At 37.7% G+C, this 21,826-nt stretch overlaps 1 protein-coding gene across 3 annotated transcripts in view; it reads left to right on the top strand.

Annotated features, from left to right (window-relative positions):
* ARHGEF10 (Rho guanine nucleotide exchange factor 10) overlaps window positions 1–21,826 on the top strand; it is a 111,578-nt gene that overhangs the window by 9,729 nt on the left and 80,023 nt on the right. For all 3 annotated transcript variants that reach the window (XM_027744782.2, XM_027744781.2, XM_027744778.2), the window contains exons 2-4: window positions 3,218–3,293; window positions 19,086–19,256; window positions 20,584–20,874. In XM_027744782.2, coding sequence (XP_027600583.1) covers window positions 3,257–3,293; window positions 19,086–19,256; window positions 20,584–20,874 — 499 coding nt within the window. In that variant the 5' untranslated portion in view covers window positions 3,218–3,256. The remainder of the gene's footprint in view (window positions 1–3,217; window positions 3,294–19,085; window positions 19,257–20,583; window positions 20,875–21,826) is intronic.

Raw genomic sequence — 21,826 nt, 5'->3', positions numbered from 1 at the left:
CTCCATATTTTTATAACCTCTGTGTCATGTCCAGGAGGTCAGGGCAGTTGTTCAGTTACTCGGATTCATAATTTTATAATGGGATACACATGAATATAATAGCATGTGTGTTTCATATTTAATAGGGAATTTTTTCTATTTACCGTTTTTAAATACCCTTGGAAAAAAATTTAATATTCTGTGTCTTAAAAGCACTTAACTGTTAAAAATTTCATATAATTTTATGCTAAACCAAATAACATCTACTCAGGGGTCTCAATGTTGCATCTGGAATTTAGGCCCCATTACAAGTGAGGGACTGGCAAACTGCAGTGAGTCCAGTTAAGGCCACTGATATGGTTCGGGATGAGAACAGGTCAGAAGAGGCTGAGGGAAATGGGTTTGTGTCTTTTTGAGAAGAAAGGACTGAGGGGTATTGAATTGCAGTCTTCTGCTTCCCAAGGTTGGAAATAAGATGGAGCCAGGCTTTTTTCAGAGGTGCGCAGCAGGAGAATGAGAGGCAATGGCTGCAAGCTGCTGCAAGGGTAATTCCAGTTGGGCATATGGGAAAAACTCTTCCTGGAGTGGCTCGTTAAGCACAGGAGCAGGATGCTCTGGGAGGTGGTGAAACCTCCACCTTCATGGGGTTTCATAACTTGGAGGGACAAAGGCCCTGAGCAATCTCATTTAATTTTGAAAACACCTGTCTTTAGTGTATGAGAGAACATTCAGAAGTCCCTTTCAGGTTAATTTGAGCTGTTATTTCCATGATTATTGTCTGAATGCACCTGTACAGCTGTGTGCTGTGTAACTCTGTTAGCAGCAGAATCAATGGGTAAAACCACATGAGCTACGAATGCCAGTGTACCATATGCTGCTAGTCAAATTAAATCATCTACCTTAATCTTGATTTAAACATCTTTAACTTGAGTTAGTTCCCCTGCCTCTCGATAGAAGAGTGAAAATCTTCTCTTTGAAATATGGTGCTATTAGAGATTCTTCATAAATGTGCTGTCTGCTACATAAAATGAGAATTATTTTATTTTTGTGGAGGGTATTAATGGAATGTATAATACACAAGTGGTCTTTGCTGCTGCAGGGCTTTTTGTAGCAGCTAGAAAGTAGAGAAAAATATGTGGAACTTCAAGATGAATTAATGCAATGTATAAATCAACCCCTGAGGCATTCTTAAGTGACAGTGTATCTTTCTTCTTGTGAATAACTGCACTGTTCAGATAGGAGCAAGCAGGTCAGTGGCTAGTACTCTAACACTGGGTCTGTGTCCTTCCTTGACACAATTCTTGTGTAATTCAAAGCATGTAACTGTGAGCTAGATCAAAATGGAAATAAAGCTCTATAGCTCAGCTCTGTCTTGTTAATATTTGCTTGTGAGGAAGAAATTGATTTAAAAAATCATTGTTGAAGTTAACTTTCATAGACGCTTGAAACCTTGTATCATATGTTTAAATAATAAAAAAAAAACATCCTCAAAGCCTTTTAGCTACTCTCTTAAAGATGCATTTGGAAAAGGTGCTGAGACTCACTTTCAGAGATTTCCTGGTTATTATGTTTCACACTTGAAAATCTATGCTCCAGTCATGATGCAGCTTTAAGAGAATAAAGGGAAAGCCTTTTCTTTAAACCATAACTATTGCTCGTTTTGGCTGACAGTTTTGGTGTGGCAAGATGCATTCCAGACATTTGTAAGCAGGAACACGCCTTGGAGCTCTGCAGATAGAAATTATAGAGAGGCTTTAGAAGGGACTCTGTATAGCGAAAGCATGTAATGTAATTTTTTCTGTGTTGTAGATAGATGTTGCATATGTGGGTGAACCCTTTTGGAGCCTTAGCTCTGAAACTACTTGGTTTTATCTAGGACTGGATTAAGAATTACCAAACCTTAAGACAGTTTAAAAGGCAATTTTGTATGCTTAGTTAATACAAGTTGTAATGAATTGTCTCATAACAATAGGATCTTACTCTACCAGATTTGTTACCCTTCCTCATACATCTGTCCTGATGATTTGCCCTTGCATACCTTGTGTTAGGGAGGTAAATTTTGTGGTACCTCCTAGGACTGGGTCCTTTTTTTGAAGCATTTTCTTCCATTCACTGCCACTTCTTCTGTAAGTGACAATTCATTTGACCTCTGTATCCTGATCCATTTAGTCTATTATTCCTCCGCTTTACCTTGAATTTTACTGTCTCCTTCAACTTACTCTTTTCATACTTGGGCTGAGGAGACTTTGCAAGGGCTTGAGCTGTTTTGTGTGCCATTGCCGGCAGAAGTGTTAGCTTCTTCAGGTTAACATCTATGGGCTACTCAAGTAGGACATAAAATTCAGCATTAGCTCTTCCACTGTCCTGAGGGGCTTTTGGAAACTTACTTTTCCTCCTCAGCCTTGTTCTGAAATCTGTCTTTTTGACATGTCTTTTGAGTTAGAGTGAAAATGGTTTTGGGGCAGAGTATATGCATTGCTTAGCACAAGAGGTTTTCCTTCTAGATGATACTAGAATGTCACTATTAAGTAGTGTTATGGGGAGGGAATGAAAATGTCTCTCATGGGTTCTGGGCTTTGCTCTCTCCCAGTATGTATTCAGGACCAAAGTATGGGAACGCTTTGTGAGGTTATTCTTTTCCTTAAAACATGAGATCAATGGCATTTGAGAAGAGAGGAGGAAAGAGAAGGTGCTTGGGAATCTGCTTGCTGGTACTTCATTCTTCTCAGGAAAGGTAAAAGTAAAGGGGCTCAAGCAGAATTTTTTAAGATTGGAAAAAAAAAAAGAGGAAGGAAGTGGTGTACAAAGTGCATAATTAAAACTTATTTCTGATTGCCAGGTGGAGAAAAGCATCATCAAAACTGAGGAGCTTTCTAGAATTTTTATCCTTGTCCCCTTCATGAAGATTTTGAAACAGAATATGTGCTCCAAACATTGAAATAACATGTTTTAGTAATCTTCTTGTGATTGTCACAATGGGAGCTGCAGAGTACCAAATAGTTTAAAAACTTCATCTTTCTTCAGCTGGCTTACTGAGGTCATTAAAGGAATTGGCTCCAATACTGAGGGCTGTATACATAAAAATTTGGACTGGATTCATATTGAAGAAACCAGGCACATTTCCTCTATTCCATAATGGTATTAGCTAATAGGTATGAGCTTAGCCAAATTGAAAAGGAGTGTCTCAGTATTTGGAAATTATGTTCATCTACAAAACATGTTCCCTTCATTTTTGCAGGGTTTTACAGTCCACTAAAGTTGCGGTGGATACATTAGGATGGACACAGAGGATTTCCCTCCCCCACCACCAGAAGGTAATGGAAATAGTTTGGAGTTTAAATCCAATTTTGTTGTAACAATTTCATTATCTTTCCAAAACTGTTTTTCCTTCTCCAACACTCCCTTTTCCCATATCACCCTAAGGCTTGGTCCCAGTGGTATTCCACTGAAATATGAACTCCTGTCATCTACCCAGTCTTGTTCTTGAACTTTGCTTGCTGGTGTAGTTAGAGCATGATGGGAAGAAAGCTGGGGAGCAATTGGTTCTTGCAGTCCAAATCTGCAAATATGTGTTTTCTAAAACAAATCTGTGTAGTCAGAGCACAGAGGGTTACGGAAGAGTATTGTGGATGCTGGACTACGGGGCTCATTGTGTAAAGTTAACACCCAGTGCCTGTGTGCTGGCAGCTGAATGGCCACTGCTGTAGCCCAGGTTTCTGAGGGCACAAAGGTAGGATCTACAAAGACACCATGTCATTGCCTTCTGTGTTTATGCTCTAAGAGAACATTACATGCAGCTGTTTTTTTGTCTTGTTTGATTTCCTGTAAGCACACCATCGTGTAGTGCTTGTTATTACGTATTTTAATTCTTAATAGGATTTGGCTTTTGGTAGTTGGACGCTTCATAAAAGTATCATGTGTTTGTTCTGATCATCCCAAAGCACCAGTTTACGGCAACATGGACTATGGAGACCTGTCGTTGAACTCGGTACAGCTGCTTTTATTTTGGTAAAGTTGCAAGTATAGTTTGTATAGATAGTGATTTTTCCATAAAGTTTTCATCTGTTCCTTATATAGGACAACATTACTTATGGACTTGTACTCTATTATATACATTGATATATGTATATGTTAATATATGTATAAATAATATACATTATTGCTTATAGGACATATCAGTTATTGTTCACACAGAACTCAGATGAAGCCATTTAAGTATGAAAGAGGATTTAATCTTAGTTTTGTTCAGCTGTAACTCTTTAGGAATTTGGGAATTGCCATCCTAGATCTTTTGCTTGCTCCACATCTTAGACACTGTCGCAGACAGAGGTCTGTTACTAGGTACTAACTAGGGAATTGGGAATGTGAAAGAAGCAGAAACTTGTGAAATCAGCTTTTAATGGGTTGGACTACTGGCCAGCATTATGGGCAGTTTCATTAATGCTTTGAGATGTTACTGAGGTTATTGTTGGCAAAACCACTTTTGGCTGTCCTTGTCCTAATCCATGTGGTCAGGACCCTGAATTTAGCTCAGTTTTGTTTAGTGACAGTTACTGTGAAACTCCCTTTACTGGATAATCCATCTCCAAATCAATGCAGTGCTGTGAGGGAAGAGTCATCCCTAAGGAATCAATATTTCCACTTGAGCAGGGGCTGCTGTTTTTCAAAGACAGCCAGTAATTGGGGAAACAGCTCCAACTTTGTGCAGCATGTCAGTTTATGGGATACTCTGACAAGATTTCAGGGTAATGTAGTTCAGCATGATTCCAGAATTCAGAATTTAATATAAATTGAGATTCTGCTCTACCTGATCTTGTGTCAATTGATGCTTTTTTTTTTTCTTTTTTTTTTTTTTTTTTTTGGCAACAAACTCCCCAGGGGGCAGCATCAAGCCTGACAGAGTTCAGGAAGCATTTGGTCAACATTCTCAGGCACATGGCTGTCCTGTGCAGGGCCATGGGTCACACTTTGATGATCCTTGTGGGTCCCTTCCAAAGCAAAATATTCTGTGATATTCCTCTCCTCTCATCTCAAAATTCTTGATTGGAAACTAATGGAACTTGTGTATTCTTTTACTTCACCATTGCGGATTCTCTTAAAAAAGCATATATAAGGATTATCAGTGAAGATAAATTTTAATTACACTAAAATACATTTTAGTTCACTTTCTAGATAATTCTCATGACCCATTTTGCAAGTGGAACAGAAGTGAGGATTTTAGGGTCAAGTACAACTGCAAATACATATAACAACCAGAGGAAGGAAACATACAGTATTTTTTGTAATAATTATTTTGGATGCATATACACTGGCCCACTCATGGCGTGTTCAGAAGGGATGAGCAGAACCTGTCACTGCCTTCAGATGGTGGGCATATTGGGTGGGTTATTGTAACTTGTAGTGAGGAGGAGGCTGGGTGCAGAACCCTTTGCTACATCATAAAAAAAATATTTTTAGCGTGTGCATAATGGTTATAAAATCCTACACCGGTGCCACAGATGAAATCAATTGCTTTTATTTTTTTTAAAAAAGTTCTTATGACATTATGGAAATTTTTTCCTTTACCTATTTGTTGTTCTAACAAAGATAGCTGTAGTGCTGAAAGTCATGTGGGTGCCTTTCCGTTTACAAGTGTATACCATGCACTACAAATCTCAATTTTATTCTTGTCAAGTAGGTTTTCTATGGTTTTGACAAGTAAATTCCACAAGTTTATTTGTATCAATCCTAATGTATACGAAGGGGAAAAATAATAGTAAACTTTTATCTTTTTCGTGGGGATGTTGTGAGAATGTATATGAAAGCAACGTGATTATTTAAAATTAAATTAATGTCTTTTCGTTAGCCACAATCATCTGAATCTATATCTTGTTTAAGGTAAGATACAGCTAAGGTCAGTAGTGGAGTTGTGTCTGCCCCTACTTGATAAGGAAAAACTACATGCTATAAAAGAATGGAATATAATGTATTTATTTAGTTTATTATGCTTATGTAACGTATCTGTTCATTGGTGTTTGGACATTCCATTCATGCATTGCTAATTAGGCAGTGGCAAGTCTGTGCTAGTTAATTTCCCTACTTCCGAGCAAATTCAAGTACTGAGTAACTTGGAAAAATTACTGCCTGTGTTTCTGTTCTCTAGACTGCTTTAAAAAGAGTTTCTTCTTCTAGCCATTATTAAAAATTTCCCAGTATTTTTCTCTGTTGAGCGAAGGTATTTGTTAGCAACCAGGGAGCATTTGGAGTGGGCTAGATGCAAAGGGTTCTTTGGGTAAGTGCAAAATCCAAAAACATACTTCCAAAATGGACACTTGAGATAATAGGGCTAGCTTGTGTTCCCTTCTTTAGTGTGTCTCTGCATATGAATTTATGTGTGAAGTGTGAGTATTTAAGATTTCATACATGAAAGATTTCCATGGGTATTTTGTGAGAAAAAATAGAGGATGATTCTTGTTCTGTCAAAAAAAAAAAATCCTTTTTCAAAATGCTAAATAGAAAAAGCAAATTTTATCATGGCTGTAAGTTAAAATTATGCTTTTAATTGGTTGCTGTAATGGAGTGTCCTTAACCAAGCCCGTTTAGACAAGAAAAGGGTATACTGCAGACTGTGTGGGAAGGAGTTACAAAGCTGGTAGTTCCAAGAATCGGGAATCACATCATGTCTTTCTTGTAGAGGACTTAACTTCACACTGACCAGGTAGGACTGGAGGTTGAATGTTTAGTGCTAGGGTGGTGTTTATGTATGATAGCCTGTGCTTGTGCTATTACTACTTTATTAGGAGATGTCGTCTCTGGCTGTTTTTCATTCCTCTACTTGGAAAACATCTGGTGATCTTTCAAAGTGGAAGTCCTTCTCTTTAAATGAGGACTTGAGGGGTGTTTATCAGGGACTGTTTCCAAAGGAAAGCCAACTTTGTTTGCTTGGCAGGATGGATATCTGACAAACAGCTTCTTGCCCAAGGGAAAGTGGGGCAGGGAGCAGGGTGCACTTTGTTAAGCAGGTTTAGTTTTGCATCTCTGAATATGTCTGCCTCTCACTGTTTCTGGTACATGGCACTATGCCTCATATGTTTTCTCTCTGAAAACTGTTAGAAAGCATTGGGTGTATTTCCTCATACTTGCCAACAATTCTCCCAGTTGTCGTATATTCAGTTGCCTTTTACAACAGTTGTAAGACCTAAAATAAGTTTTAAGCTCTTTTCCATAATTAGTTGAGTCTATCAAGGTAGGTTAATATATAGTGATGAGATTTGAAGTGTGGCTGCATTGCAGTACAGTTCTTGAATCATGAACAGTGGTATATTTTGTTTCATATTTACAGAAAATTAACATGATTTATGTTAAAATTTTAAAGTGAAATACTGAAATTTCAGTGTCTGTACAAGAACATTATGAGAATTAAGTTGAATTCATAGCCTTCATATTACTGCCAAATACACTCTTTACCTGAGAGAGAATCAATTTTAACTCTTTATTTTAGAAGGGAGAGGTGCCCTTTAAGACCAAGTGTAGTGGAGAGCTGGGTGTTCACTCACATACACCACTGTCCCCAGTACCTCGGGTAAAGCTAGGTGAAAAACCTCGTTATGCCAAAGTTTGGGATTTAAGATGTTCTTCAATGAAATTAAGTTTGGGGGTTTTTAAACTGAAAATAGAATGAGGATATCTCCTAGACACCGATTGTAAAAGCATTTTTTACACATTTTTATACAATCAGCTCTCTAGAGCTGGGATATTTTTTTGTTCCTGATATGGAAATGCAGAGCAAAGAGGCCAAGGACTTAAATTTGGATATCCTGTATGCAATTGCGTGCTGTGATTGTGTCTTTCCGTGGTTATTTTTTGTCATTTGCCTGCCAGTGCTGAAACACTGAAATAGTCCTGGTTCCTCTGTCCATGAGAAGGAAGTCTGGCCTGAGTCTGCAGGTAAGAGTGAAGTAGAAACAACTGTACTCTCATAAAAGTTTCCATTGAGATGACTTCACAAGAAAAAAACCTTATAAAAAATTTTTGATTAACTCTAGTAAGGAGCTGCTGAACTGGTGCTGTGTTTTGCTGTAGAGATGACTGTATTTGTCTGCTTCGAGAACTACTTTTTATTCTGCATCCTATATGTATTTCTTTCAGATTGTTTAGTTAACTTTTGTGCTGTTTTTGAATAATTTTGGAGTTTATTTAAGTTTAAACTGTTTTAAAAAGCTAATTTTGTGACTGAGACAAGTGGTGGTTAAATTTGGGCTTTTATAATATTGACAAGATGTTTCATGATTTAATTGATGAAAGTAGAGAGCAGTGATGGCCTTATAGTTGTATTTCCTTACTCTAATTGGGGGATTGAATTAAGAACATTGCTTAAATTAAACTGTAGCTATAAAGGGAGTTGGTCTTGTGCTAAACAACATTGTTAGGTATCTATTTTCAGCATACAGACAGTTACAAATGATGTAAAAGGGGAGCCAAGATTTCAGAAGAATGAGAACAGAATATGAATTGTAGCTATGAATGGTTCCTTGTTTTTGAAGCTGGCAATAGCTTGCTGGTGTCCACCATCCCATCTGTAAAAGAACAATTTATTTATTTCTAAAGGTCACATTTCTCTCAGTAAATGCAGGAAAATGCATTGTTTAAGGTAAGGATCAATTATTCTTTGTGACAGTTCGGACAAGTTGTGTAACAAAGAGTAACAAGAAAATTCCCATTGCAAAAAAAAAGTTATGGTGTCACATGTCACTCCTAATTATGTGTTTTTTTCTTCTAGCCAAGTATATTTGAGTGTTGGGAAAAACAAAAAAAATATTTTTTTGAAGAAAAACAGTAAAAAACTCTGCTAGATGTTTATAATGTATAAAATGATCAAATGTGATTTACGATTATGGATTTCTTGGAGATTGACTTTATTATTTTATAATTTTTGGTATTTTCTTTCTGATTAAGAAGTTATATTTTTCGGTTTTTTTCTGTTTACTCAACTGCTCTTAAGGTGACTTTACTGCTGGCCTCAACTTGCTGACTGTGTGCAGGGACAAGGCCCAGACATGTTTATCAGAAAGAGTAGTCGATGATGAGTTAAAGGCCTTTCGAAGGATTGGACAAGACTTGATCATTGGTCTGGGGTAACTAGTATTGATTGCTTAAAAAACAACAAAAAAAATGGTAAGAAATTTGTGCTAATTTTTGGGTATTTTTTTCTATGAATAGTTGTGTAAACTAAGCTCCAAAATTTTAAATTCAAACAGTGAGCCAAGATACAGGGAGAAGGGTGAGATATTTTTTTTTCTTTGTTTCTTTTGCCTATTTAGGACTCAGATCTATCATTAACTGGCTGGGATAAATTGCTGGCAAAGAACTGAAGGACTTGTTGATTTTTTTTTTTATTTTTTTTAATTCTGTTTCACTGATCCCAATAAATATTCACTAACAATGCCTCAAGCCTCTGTGATGATTCTACTCTATAGTTTACAGAAAGAAAAACTTTTTTTATACATTGTTATAATTCTCTTATCTTGTACATGAGCATGGATAAAAGCTTGTTTGCATTATGATCATTTAAATAAAGTGTCTGAATTATTGAATGAAACATTTATTAGGTGCTGCTTGCTTTTGCTGCAGAGAGGAACAGAAACTGTGCCTAGCAATCTGAGGAAAACACACTTGATAAACATTTTTGGGAGAAAACTTCTCCCACCCCGTATATAGATTTTCTTTTTTCTTCCTCATTGAAATAATCTTTCCAGGAAATGTGACCTTGTCATAATTTTGTTAAAATGGATACAGAAGATGACTTAGTCTGACAAAGAAGGATTGTTGCAGGAATATGTGTTATTGTTAAATAGTCTGTTGTTGAACTCAGTAACTTGGTTTAGGTGAAAGCATGATAGATTCTGAATAATCTTCTGTTACACAGGTACAAGTTTCTCCAGGGGCAGTGTGGGGAACAAGGCAGAGCTTCCTTCCCGCTCCATGGCTAACTGGAAGGAGGCAGTGAGAATGGCTCTGAAGCTCATGGACTGAAAGGTCCCAAGCAAACACCATTGTTGCGCAGCTCAAGCCAGTGTCCACTGAAAGGAAAGAATTTCTGGTAGAGTCTGTGCTGAAAGGGTATTGTAAAACAGGATTTTGGAGAGTTCAGTCATGTAAGAATTACTGTTTTCACAAGTTTGCTTGAATTCCACAGGCATCTTTTTTTGAGCTGTAGGAGGATCTTAGTATGTTAGGGCAAAGAAGAGCAAGATGTATTCAAACAATAATTAAAAAAAATACTAAAAAAGGGGATGCTATTAAACTCTTTTCCCATTAGTTGTTGGGATAATGGATTTGTAAAATTTTACATATATTACACTTTGTTTACAAATCAATCTAGCTGAATAGTTCTCTTTACGCTAGATGAAGTGGTAACAATAGAAAGCAGTAGGTGAGAAGCCAGCTGAAACCCAAAATATTTCCAGTATTGTCCTGGATTTACTAAACAAAACCATTCTGTTCTAGTGTATACATTTTTGTATAGTAAAAGATACAGTAAGTTTCTGTAAAATTTAATTTCTAGCTTGTTTCCTTGTCCAGGATACACCAAGGAGAAAACACAAATAGTTGAATCTAAGTTATTTTTAAGCATGTGAACAGGTTGCATGTGGTGCTTTGGGTGTTAGATGGAGTTATTGTTGGGGAAAAAGGAATTTTGCCAGTGTGTCCAAAGAGAGAAATGGATTTCTGAAGCCACGTGCATCTTGTGGGCCCCACCTGGGCCGCTGCTGCAGAAGGAGGCTGAACGTATGAACAGTCCATGTCAGCATCTGTTGGAAATCAAATGCTTTCAGGTGTTCAAAGTTCTGATTTTGGGGAGTACCAGCAAGTGCTTCAGTTCTGACATTCCTAGATAAAGGGTTGTTCAGCCTGGACCAATGACTCAGAATTTAGGCATCCCTTTGCCTAAATCATCTGAAAGTTGAATCTAGGAAGTATGTACAGTTGCTGTTAAGGTAGAGGAAGAAACGTGATCTAAAAATGAAGTCAAATCCCTTGCTACTTCAGCAAGATCACAATTTTGTTAAATTAATACAGAGGATGACTTGGTCTGACAAAGAAGGATTGTTGCAGGAATACTACTCATTGTTATATAATTTGTTGTTGAGCTTAGGTCTTGGATCATGTCTAGCTACATCTTTCTACCAGGCAGACACCCTGGAGACCTGAAACAGGGAGCTACTTCATATTCAGAATGTGTCAGCCTGGTTGTATTTCAGCTTTTTTTTTTAGTATGGTGATCAGTTTGTGTACCTGAACTGTATGTTTTCTTTCTGTAGAAATGGGATCTCCTGCTCCCCGTTTCAGGTCTCCAGGGTGTCTTTCTGCTGCTTTCTGCTTCATGGGACTCCCAATTACTCTTGAAGAGCTTTGAGGCCAAGGTATTATCAGATGATACAGCAGTTTTATATTGCAAATTAGAATTAATCAGACTGTATGAGAGAAATGTATATGCCTCAAACCATTAAATGGTAATTGCTTTAAAGTAAAAGTAACTATTTGGAAAAGTAGATATTAATAGATAATATCTGATAGGAAAAAAAGTGTAGAAATAAATAACAAGACAGGCTGCCCTCACTAGTGGAAATTTCCTTAAAATTAGTTACTTTTTCACAAATATATTAACTACGTGGTCAAAACTACATTTCCTAGAAAATTCTTTTTTTTTCCTCACATGGCATTTGTATCCTGTGGTTAGCCAACATGCTCTGCCCTTTCCCTGCCAGAGCTGGATACTTCATTTTCTCAATGACTTTATAGTCTTCTGCTGTTTGATTTCTGTTTTATTAAAGCTCTCTGGTTTTCCTGTTCCCTGTGTGGATTGTCCGTTTGGACAGCATGTTATAGGTGAGTGAGTGCTTCATGTTCACAGGAGCTTAGGCTGAGCTCAGCTGTGCACCCATCATCAGCACCAACCTCACCAACAGATGTGTCAGGTGGCAACATGGCTTTTGTGATGTGACTGCTGTGCCTCATGTCAGGTGCCTGGTGGCATTTATAGCAATTGAGGCTTCAGTATTGTTAAGTGTATTAGTATTTCTTTAATACTGATGGAAAGCTAGTAGCCTTTAATATGGATAGATGCCTTTCAACACAGAGAGGGATCTCCCATGTATTCATGCAGATTTCCAAATAACATCTGTACATGCTTTCTGTGCAGAATCAGCAAAATTTCTTGGTGAAATTTGAATATCAGAATCTACTAATAAGGTGCTGAGGTGGAAGATACCTGCTTGGGGTCAGGCTCAGTCTATGGTTCTGACTGTGGCAGGCAATACCAGTGTCACCAGTGTGTTGAGGCAGTTAAAGTAAATGGGCAGAAAATGCTGATTTTACATAGTGACCTTTCTGGTTATAGCACAGACATCACTGAAAAGCATCTTAAGGAGTTACAAAGGAGTACAGGTCTGCTGGTGTTGCTGCCACTACTTTCTGGACAGTCTGGTTCATGTCTAGTGTTTTCATTTTAGACTTTTGATTTTTTGCAAATTGATCCTTTTAAATTTTAGCTAATTAAAGCTTAAATTTTTAACATGCGAGTAGTTTGTAAATTTCAGGGTTTTTTGCTATTTATAAATCTTTCCTAACATCCAGAGGTCTGGGCTATATTTCAAGGAATGCAATTTTTTAGCATTAGGCATGCTGTTGTGAGCAGTCTCTGAAACTTGAGCAGGCAGATTCATTGCTCTTTTGACTCTGGTTTTGAGTTACTTTCTCCAGAAGAATAATATTTGTTGTGCATGCTTGACAACATAATTAGTATGTAATGTGTGTATTTGCAAAATACTAAAGAGGCATTTTACTTATTTCTTTGTAGTGTATTTGCAGGGAAAGCCTGTTAATTCATGTGGTTTTCTTTGTTTCCATCACTGGAAACACTTTTTGCATGAATGTGTACTGTTTGGTTTGGTTTGGGGTTTTTTTGTAACTCTTTTCCACAGAGACTTGTAAAACTGATGTTGTGGTCATGCTTTGGATGTGTGTGTGAACTGTGTGTAATTAGCAGTGTGACTGCACTGCAGGGACCTGGGTTTCCTGCAACACCAGCTTAGCACAACTGCAAGTGAAAGGGGAAAGAAAGTCCTTGGCTCTGATCTGCTTTGCATAGGAAGGAGTGCTCGCTCATGTGTTTATGCATACACAGTTTTGTTTTAGATATTTCTTTTCCCCCAGCAAAATAGACACTTTCCACCTGCATGGCTGTGTGAGGAGCTGAGTTATGGGTACCAGTAGTGTGCTCATGGATGTCACACCTGACTTGGAAGTGTCAGTGAAGGGCAATGTTTGCAGAAGCACTTGCTCCTAAAAGCCAGCCTTCCTCCTTTGGGGTCTCTCCTGCCCTGCAACTTGCCCTTCTCCCTGCCCAGGTGCCAGTAGAGGTGTCCTTTTGGGAAGGGCAGAAGAGCGAAGTGTCAACTGGGTACCACAGTGAAGGAATATTTAGCTTTAGTTTTCTCTCCTGATCATGAAGAACTAGTGGTCACGAGTGGGAAATGAGAGCAGGTTGAAAATAGCCATAGGAATGCAGCCTAATCAGTGCCTACAAGCTGGGAGAAACCAGAGGCTATCCGATGGCGACTGAAATTCTTAAAATCTGTCTGCAAGTTCCTGCTGAATATGAAACAACTTTCATTTTCCAAAGGTTTACAAGTTGGCCAAATTGGGAACTTCTGTAGGCATGAGCGTTTCCTAACACAAGCTTCACCTTCCTGACAAATGCCAAACCTCTGCTACGAAACTTGACCTGAAATAAAAAGTGAACAATTTGAGATCCTGTTCATCCTGGAGGACAGTCAGCGTGGTGTATTTGGGCCCAAATGGTTAGTTGTACAAAAGTAATGATAACTTTAAAAATTCAGTCATTTCCTGGTATCTGCATGCTTCCAATTCTTTTTTCTGTCTAGTGCCTTGTACACTTACATAAGGAGCTGGGCAGATTTTAGTTGTCTAGGAATATGAGTCTGTAAAGGAAAGTGTATCTCATCAGAGAAATCTCTGGAATGTATCAAGGTTAAATAATAAGTACTCAGATTGCTATACCTGGTAGTTTGTTTTGACTTGATAACTTACACAGGTTACAAATTTTATAATACCAAAAAATATTCTGAGATAACGAACTTTTAAAATATTTTTTTTTAACTGAAAAGTTTTGTGTATTTGTAGGAAGTTGAAACATTTGGGGAATTCAGTTTGAAGGAAGGTGTGTCTTTGCAGTCCTAAGTGTCTTGTTGCAATCCAAAATAACACAAGTAAAAAAGGTAAATGTTTTAAAACTGCATATTGGAATAAGAGCGAGCAGCTCTTGCCAGCCTGCTTTAGGTCCATTTGTATTCATATTTGTTCACTAAACAATAGCTAGGTATGTTCCAGTTGAAGCTTTGTATGCTTATTTCCTTCATTGGTTTATATAAGGTGGTCATATGGTAGAAGTGAATAAAAATCTTTATTGAGTCTTTTAAATATAATAGATGCATTTCATCTTTTGTTCCATAGTTCCCTGCTTACTTTAATTAAAAAAAGGAGTACAGCTGATTGCAAGGATGACATTCCTGATTATACAGAAGCCTTACTTATATTTCTAAAAATATTTTTCAAACCTTAAAACATAGGCTAAAGTATTCATATTTCTTGATGGCAGTGTGCCTATGTCCAGTGTTCCAGGTCTATTGTACTGGGCTCCAGACTGCTAAAATGTTCGTGCTTGGGTTTCTATTTCATTCTTCCTTTGTCATGGTTTTTCATTGAAGTTGACTTCTTCAGGATCACCTCTGATTTATGCAATTACAAGGGGGCATAGAGATTTGAGGTGCCTTTTTTTTTCCCCTGTGTGTTCTCATTGTCTTGAAAGTGCGCTTGATAGTAAGTGCAGAGCTTTTGTTTTAATTCTGTTTCTCTAAAATAAACCATTTAATAAAATTGTTAATGAAGCTTCACTAGCTTATTCTGGGCTTTAAAATTAATGTCACTCCTTTAACTCCTTAGCTATATTACTTTGAACTATAAATAATCTAAGGATAATGAATGGGAAAGCAGATGATGCCAAGAATGCTTTGCAATTGGCAGAGTGACCAAAATTTGTTTAAATTTGCTTATGCCCCAGCAGATCTCTGTAAACACAGTCTAAGTGAGCTTGTTTTTGAAGTGACCTTTAAGAAAATTCATTCCACTGAATAATATACCTCAGAAAAAAGTCATAAAACTCTGTGTTGTGCTAACAACTATGAGAGTATATATTCCTTTTTCTAATTCTAAATTTACCCTTTCGCACTTAATTTAACTTGAAGACAGTTTTTCCATTATATCAGATTTATTTTTTTCATGCTTTAAAACTCCAAATAGAAATTTCTAGAAGTGCAAGAATTTCCCTGAAGCATTTGCAGAGCTTCAGAGTGGTATTGGCATAAGATGAAAAATTTTAATCAATTATTGTATTCTCATTGCTCTGTTTGGCACGCGTAAAATTATGGATGTGAGTAATGGTGAAAGGGCAAATTGGATTTTTAGTAACTAATTTAATAATTTGAAGTAATTCCAGATAGACTCCGTCATGCTAAGCAGTCTGCGATTATTTCTTTGGGGAAAAAAAAAAGTGCATTTTAAAATTATGTTAAAAAAAAAAAAAAAAAGAGAAAAGGAAGTAGTTGTCCTCTGTGTTTTTTAGAGGGGACGGTGTCTTTGAACATTCCACCCTCACACATCCCCACCCCCACTTTTTTTCTGCAACCACCGTTGCCTGGAAATGCACTTTTTGGCTTGATCCTTTTGACTTGCAGGTAAAGGGTAGGAGGAACTGGGACTTTCTTCATAAGCATGAAATTTGGCAAGATTTGTGATGGTTTTAGTAGCCAGGTTCAGCCTGAGTCTAACTCCGCTGTGTCTTCCTAATTGTAGCATTTCACAAGTGCTTTTGTCTGTGTGTTGTTGTGACAAAACAAAAAGAACTGCGGAAAAAGTATATATTTTCAAAAGAGGAGTTTGTCATTTTTTGTATGAAATAATCTTTATTTATGTGCTGTGCTGAGCAGCTCTCAAATGGAAGCAAAAAGCCTCCACCCTCTTTTTGTTTCTGTTAAAATACGTTTTCCATCAAATGAAATAGTATGCCCTAGAGATTAAAAGCTTAAAGGAGAATATTTTTATTAAGTGTGAGGTGGAAGGGATCTGTAAATTTTGAAAGTTAAAGTTTGTACCTGCAGAATTAAGTAAATGCAGAAGAGATGTAAAGCTAAAATAAAGTTTTAAAACTTTCTGAAGTGAGGATATTTGTCTCAGTCTGCCCTTTCTAAAGGACATGTAATCTGAGGAGTTTCTCTCTTTTTTTTCTTTTTTGTCTCTTTTGTAATCTTTGCCTGCTGTCCCATCAGTGATGCAATTAGGGGATCTTTCCAGGTGCAGTGCTCAATTATGGGATTCAGTGCCTTGTTTATTTATGATGCAAAGTAAGTGTTTTGAAATTAATGAAACGGGGCAGTGTTAACAACCATAACAGAAAAAAATTAGGTGGCACCTCCAATATTTTTTTTACTCCAGTTGAGAAAATCAATTCCTATGTAAGATTCTTCCCACAATTATAAAATATGGGTTGGTTGCTTTTTTTAGAGGAAATAGGGGGGCACATTGAAGGGAAATTATGCATCGGTTGAGCAGGTTTTGCTCCTGGGTCCTGAGTCATTCCTTTTGCTTGCAGTGTCTCAAATTACCTTTTTTTGCTAGTGGCAGATCTTGACTATCTGACAAATGGCACTGTGCTGGACTTGGGTGAGTGCAGAATTGCAACAAAGTGTTGGAGTAGAGAGTTACCAGGCACCTGATACCTAAGTTACCTGTATGTGGACAGCGAAAGTATTAGGATCCAGAAGCTCCCTAACCTCAGAGCCACAAAACTCAGAGGTGCTTGCTGCTCCCGCAGTGTTTCCCTGCATGGCTTGGATATTTTGTCAGCATACACACTTTTTCTTTTGCCAGTGTCTAGAATTCACCTCCACTGAGCAGGTGTGTTCATGGTTCTCAGCTGAGCCTTTCTCCAACAGTGCCCCAGTTTTCTGAGTGGCCTGATCCTGCAGATATGATCAACTCATTCCAGTAACCTCATCTTCCCCCTTCTCCCGCCATGCAAAACATAGACAGAGCTACCTTGTATGCTGGAAGTGGTTGTTGCTGTGGTTCACTTACACAGTACAGTGAGAGGAGTGGCAGACAGCAGCACGTGTACCTCCAGAAGGGTTGTCAAGCACTGGAACAGGCTGCTTACGGAAGTGGTTGAGTTGCCATCCCTAGAGGTATTTAGTAGGCGTGTAGATGTGGTGCTTAGGGACATGGTTTAGTAGTGGACTTTGTGGTGTTAGGTTAATGTTTGGATTTGATCTTAAGGGTCTTTTCCAACCTAAATGATTCTATGAAAAACTGTGGTTTTGTGGCTCTTACCTGCTTGTATCTGCCATCTACTTGAGTGAGTAACCAACACTTCACATGCTGGTAATGACAGAAACCACTCGACTTTGTATTTCACGTGTTTGTGTTTTCCAAATTTGAAGTATGCAGGCATACTGAAAACATAAAAAACCTGAAAAAAAATGCTGGAGATAAAACAACATCTCCCCTCTTTTCTTTCTTTTCTCCATTACAAACAAGCAACAAGTAGTACAATCTAGTCAAATGGATGCTGAATCAGGAAGAATGCTGTGTTTTTCTTTAATCACTTGGAAGAGCTCTGCAGGATTTCTTGCGTCTTTCAGGGTAAAATAGAATTGCTAATGAACAAAAGCAAAAAATGAAAACCCTTAATCCAAAGACTGAGTTCATCCAGAAGGATTTTTAAAAGGCATCAAAATGAAATTAAGTGTCATGCTGCCTCAGCCATAAACTGTGACAATAAATGCAGGAAACCCCCTTTTTTTGTTCCTTACTATTTTTGCAATTAGTTCACTTTTTCTCCTGCAGAGAGGCTGCATGAAAGATCTTGTTATTTGTGGCTCTGGTAAAATATGCTGGCTCAGCCTGCCTGAAGAAACAGAAGCCTTGGCAGGAATGCTAATTATCATGACAATCTAAGCAGTCTAGAGCTTAGGTGTGGGGGTTTTATCATAAAGACAAAAAATATTTTCTGGATGGTAGAAGAGCTGACAATATCATCATGACTCAGGAGATTCAATTGCCCTTGCAAAACTTTATTTTTCATTTTGTGTTACCTGAAAGAAGAGGCAGAGAGAACCTTATCGACTTCAGGTATATTTTTATAAAATATTGGTGTTTACATCTTTGTCTATTTTAGTGTATAGTTTTATGCTATAGATACATGAGGGGGCTTAAATCCTTGTGGGTTTTCCAGAATGGCATGGAGGAAAACTGCCCTCCACTTCTACCTGTTCCTGCTCCCCAACCCCATGTACAGTGCCAATTCTCTGCTACGGTGTCTTCACAAGCAAACACAAAAAACCCCCACATTCACACTTCCTATCCATATTAGGGTGTAATTATTTCAGCCATTACTTCTTGAAAGGTAAGAACTGAAAAGTCAACCCTCCCCATCTCCACCAGAGTGCACCTTGTGTGTGGTAGTAGGGCTAATAATATGTTGCATAAATTCATTAGTTTAAAACTGTCACAGATTGGAGGAGTAAAACCAATCTGATTGGTCTCATTAAGTGTGGGAAGAAAGTTTACCATGACTGGCATTTGGACACTGTTAAAGAATAGATTTAGGAGTTTGAGTTAGAAAGGAAAAATGACTTGAAGTTATAAAGTCCCAAAGTCCCTGTACAAATAAATTGACCTGTGACGTTTTCTCATTTAAAGAACTGGCCGTTAAAGGATTTTTCTAAAAATGTTTTGGGTCATTATGACAAAACCAAAGGTATTTGCATTATCACGTCTTAATTGCTTTCCAAGTAATTTCCTTGTTTACGCTGAAGGATTTATTGAAAACTGCATGGGGTTATCACCATGTCAAGGAGCTTTTGTTCTGTTCCAGTAACCCTAAAATCTAAGGGTTCATTGTATAAGCTTCATTTGTAATGTGGAACACTCACTGGTCCCATGAAATCATTACTAAGAATAAACAACGAAAGGCATGTCTTTCTGCACAGTTCTAGAGCGTGAACCGAAAGCCGCGGGTACAAACGATGAGGAGGAGGAGGAGGGAGAACAGTTTGACTTTGACAGTGGAGATGAGATACCAGAAGCAGACAGGCAAACCATTGTGCCACCTCCTGCTGATCCTGGAAATAACATAGACCACCAAGAGGCTGATGCCACAGGTAAGTCAACCTGTCAGTCTGTGCCTCCACTAGGCTAAATAATCAAGACTGATCGTAGGGTGCCTTTTTTTGACAGTGCAATAAAAATACTGTAAAAAGAGGTTTCCATGGAAATACCATTAAAATGTTCTGAATATTCCTGCCAGTTACAGTCATGGTAGATTTGACAAGGCAAATGGCCATCACATGTAATTCCTGTGAGGTTTCCCGTCCAAATGTGACATTCGAACCAATGGATTGGGCACGGTCACAGTGTCATACTACAGGTAAACATTGTCCTTGCAGATTTTATGGCATGTGGATAGCTTGAGATAAGCTGTCTCGCAGCTGAGCTTGCTGGTTGCTGGTCTTAAGATATGCATAAAACTAAGTGGAGTTTAAATGTATGAATTTTGTTCATAAACAGAAGTCTTACTAAACATTAAAATATTTGTTATAATATTTTTAGATGTTCCCAGTGCTGAGGTATAGTCTGGAAATTGCTGTATTCTGCTCAAATTGCTAACAGCTGATTTTGTTTACTTTGTTCCAGTTTCCTTTTGTAAGCAGAGTTGTTGTGCTCATGGCAATGAAAGATAATTAACTCTTCAGATGACTATGCAGTTTGACAACCTGAAACTTAAACACCATCTTTCCCTGAAAATTTGTTGCTTGCTGATCCATCTGTGAAGCTGTGCTTATAGCTCAGAACTATTTGATTGCTTGGGATGCAGTTCTGTAGCTCACTTCAGAGGGGCCTTTGGTTCTGCTGTGTCTCAGCTTGTCTCAAAAAGTACCGGGAACTTCACATAAATGAAAACAATACATTTTCAAAGAGAAAAACTTGGAAAGTTATTTTTCCTTTTCTTAACAGGGCATTTTCAGGACTGTTTGAGGAATGTCCTCCAGTGAACTTTTTCTGTCCTCATGCCTATTCCTAAAATGTTGCTTACATTTGTGTTTATAAGATCCAGATAATCTATAATCCAGATTTTAACCTTCAGGGTTTAAGAGTGTTTTGAGCCATGTGCTTATGAGAAGAAAAAGAGGAGCCTGGCTACTTGTCAGATACCCTCCTATTCAAGATTTGCAATCCAGTTACTGTTTTTCCGTAGGCATCCTTGTAACTCATCTTGTTTTGCTACTGTTGCATTATTCATCTGTAAAATAGAGAAGATGGCACTACTGTTTGGGAGTTTTGAGTCATAGATTGTAACTATACAACTTTACTATAGAACTTGTATAGTAAGTGTCAGTGTTTAGGATGCTTGCAAAGAGTAATATTAGAGCAGTTTGAAGAGGTATGAAAAATAAAACATTATATTTTTGTTTGATTTTTCAACTAAAGGAACTGATAATTTAGAAAACAGTGAGAAACTGCAAACATCAGAACCTGCTGTGGAAGGTGCTCCAGCCAAAGTAAATCCCTACTCAGTCATAAATATTTCACCAATCCAAGACAAGGATCCATCCTCATCACCAGAACCAAGTCCTCAAGATGAATGTGCAAGTCCAAACTTGTCTGGTGGATATTCTGTTCCTGTCCCTTGTGGATATGCTGTGCCATCTAACTTACCTTTGATACTGCCAGCGTACTCCAGCCCTGTCATAATTCGCAGTGTTTCTGTAGACGAAGAAGGTATTGTATCTACGCACCTAACTTATTTTAAGGGGGATCATTGTTTAATTTCAGGTACCTGTGTTCTTTTGTTAATGCCTGGATAGCACTCAGCCTGGACAAGTGTGGGAATGATTAATGCTAATTCCTTTTTAATGTAATGAAATAATTTCCAGAGCCATAGTTCAGTGTCCAAGCCAAATGGCTTCTTCTCATACCTTATATTGCTTTCTCTAGGTTCTGGCAAAGTTCTCTCCCTTTTAACTTTTCTGTGTGCACTTCTTGTTTATTTTCCAATCCTTGTGGATTTAGAGTTGCTGTGGGATTTTCTCCCATGATGATTTGATGAATTCTGTTTGTCTTTTAGTACAATTTTAAGACAGAATAGGAAACTAGAAAGGGAAATAACTATGGATTATTATAGAAACAGGAGATCCCCCATTTTGTAGCCAGAGTTGGCCAAGCTGACAGTTTAATGTCAAGAGAGTACTAGGAAGAGAAAGCTCCCCATATATTCCTGCCTTTTCCTTTTTCTTGTATTTTGAGTATGTTTTCTCTAGCTAGGCAGCAGTTCTACTATAATTCCAACCATTTTGCCAGCCTTTGCTTCCTACCATCATAACGAATACCGTCAAGTAATAGCAAATATTTGTGTGGAGTCTTTCTGCTGTGCCTTTTGCAATCGGATTTGTCTGTCACGTATTGGCCTTATAAGCCACCAGCGTGCCTGCAGCAAATGTGGATAGAGCCTTCCCAAATCTTCGTTCGCGAAGCCTAGCCATGATGATGATGATGATGATGTTATTACCTATAGAGGAATATGTTTGAGAGATTAGAATTAAACACATCAGATAATTGTAATTTCCTCTTAACAGCTCTTATAATAAATGACTGTGTCTTTGAATTATTTAATTTTCAAAAATGGATAGTGTGAAGAAACATCTAGATGTTTTTAGACACATTTAAGAATAAA

Source organism: Pipra filicauda, unplaced genomic scaffold (assembly GCF_003945595.2).
Source record: "Pipra filicauda isolate LSUMZ 115617 unplaced genomic scaffold, ASM394559v2 scaffold41_size5083284_pilon, whole genome shotgun sequence".
NCBI classification, from domain to species: domain Eukaryota; kingdom Metazoa; phylum Chordata; class Aves; order Passeriformes; family Pipridae; genus Pipra; species Pipra filicauda.
The sequence above is the reverse complement of the archived record's forward strand: the minus strand, read 5'-3'. Positions and strand labels throughout refer to the sequence as shown.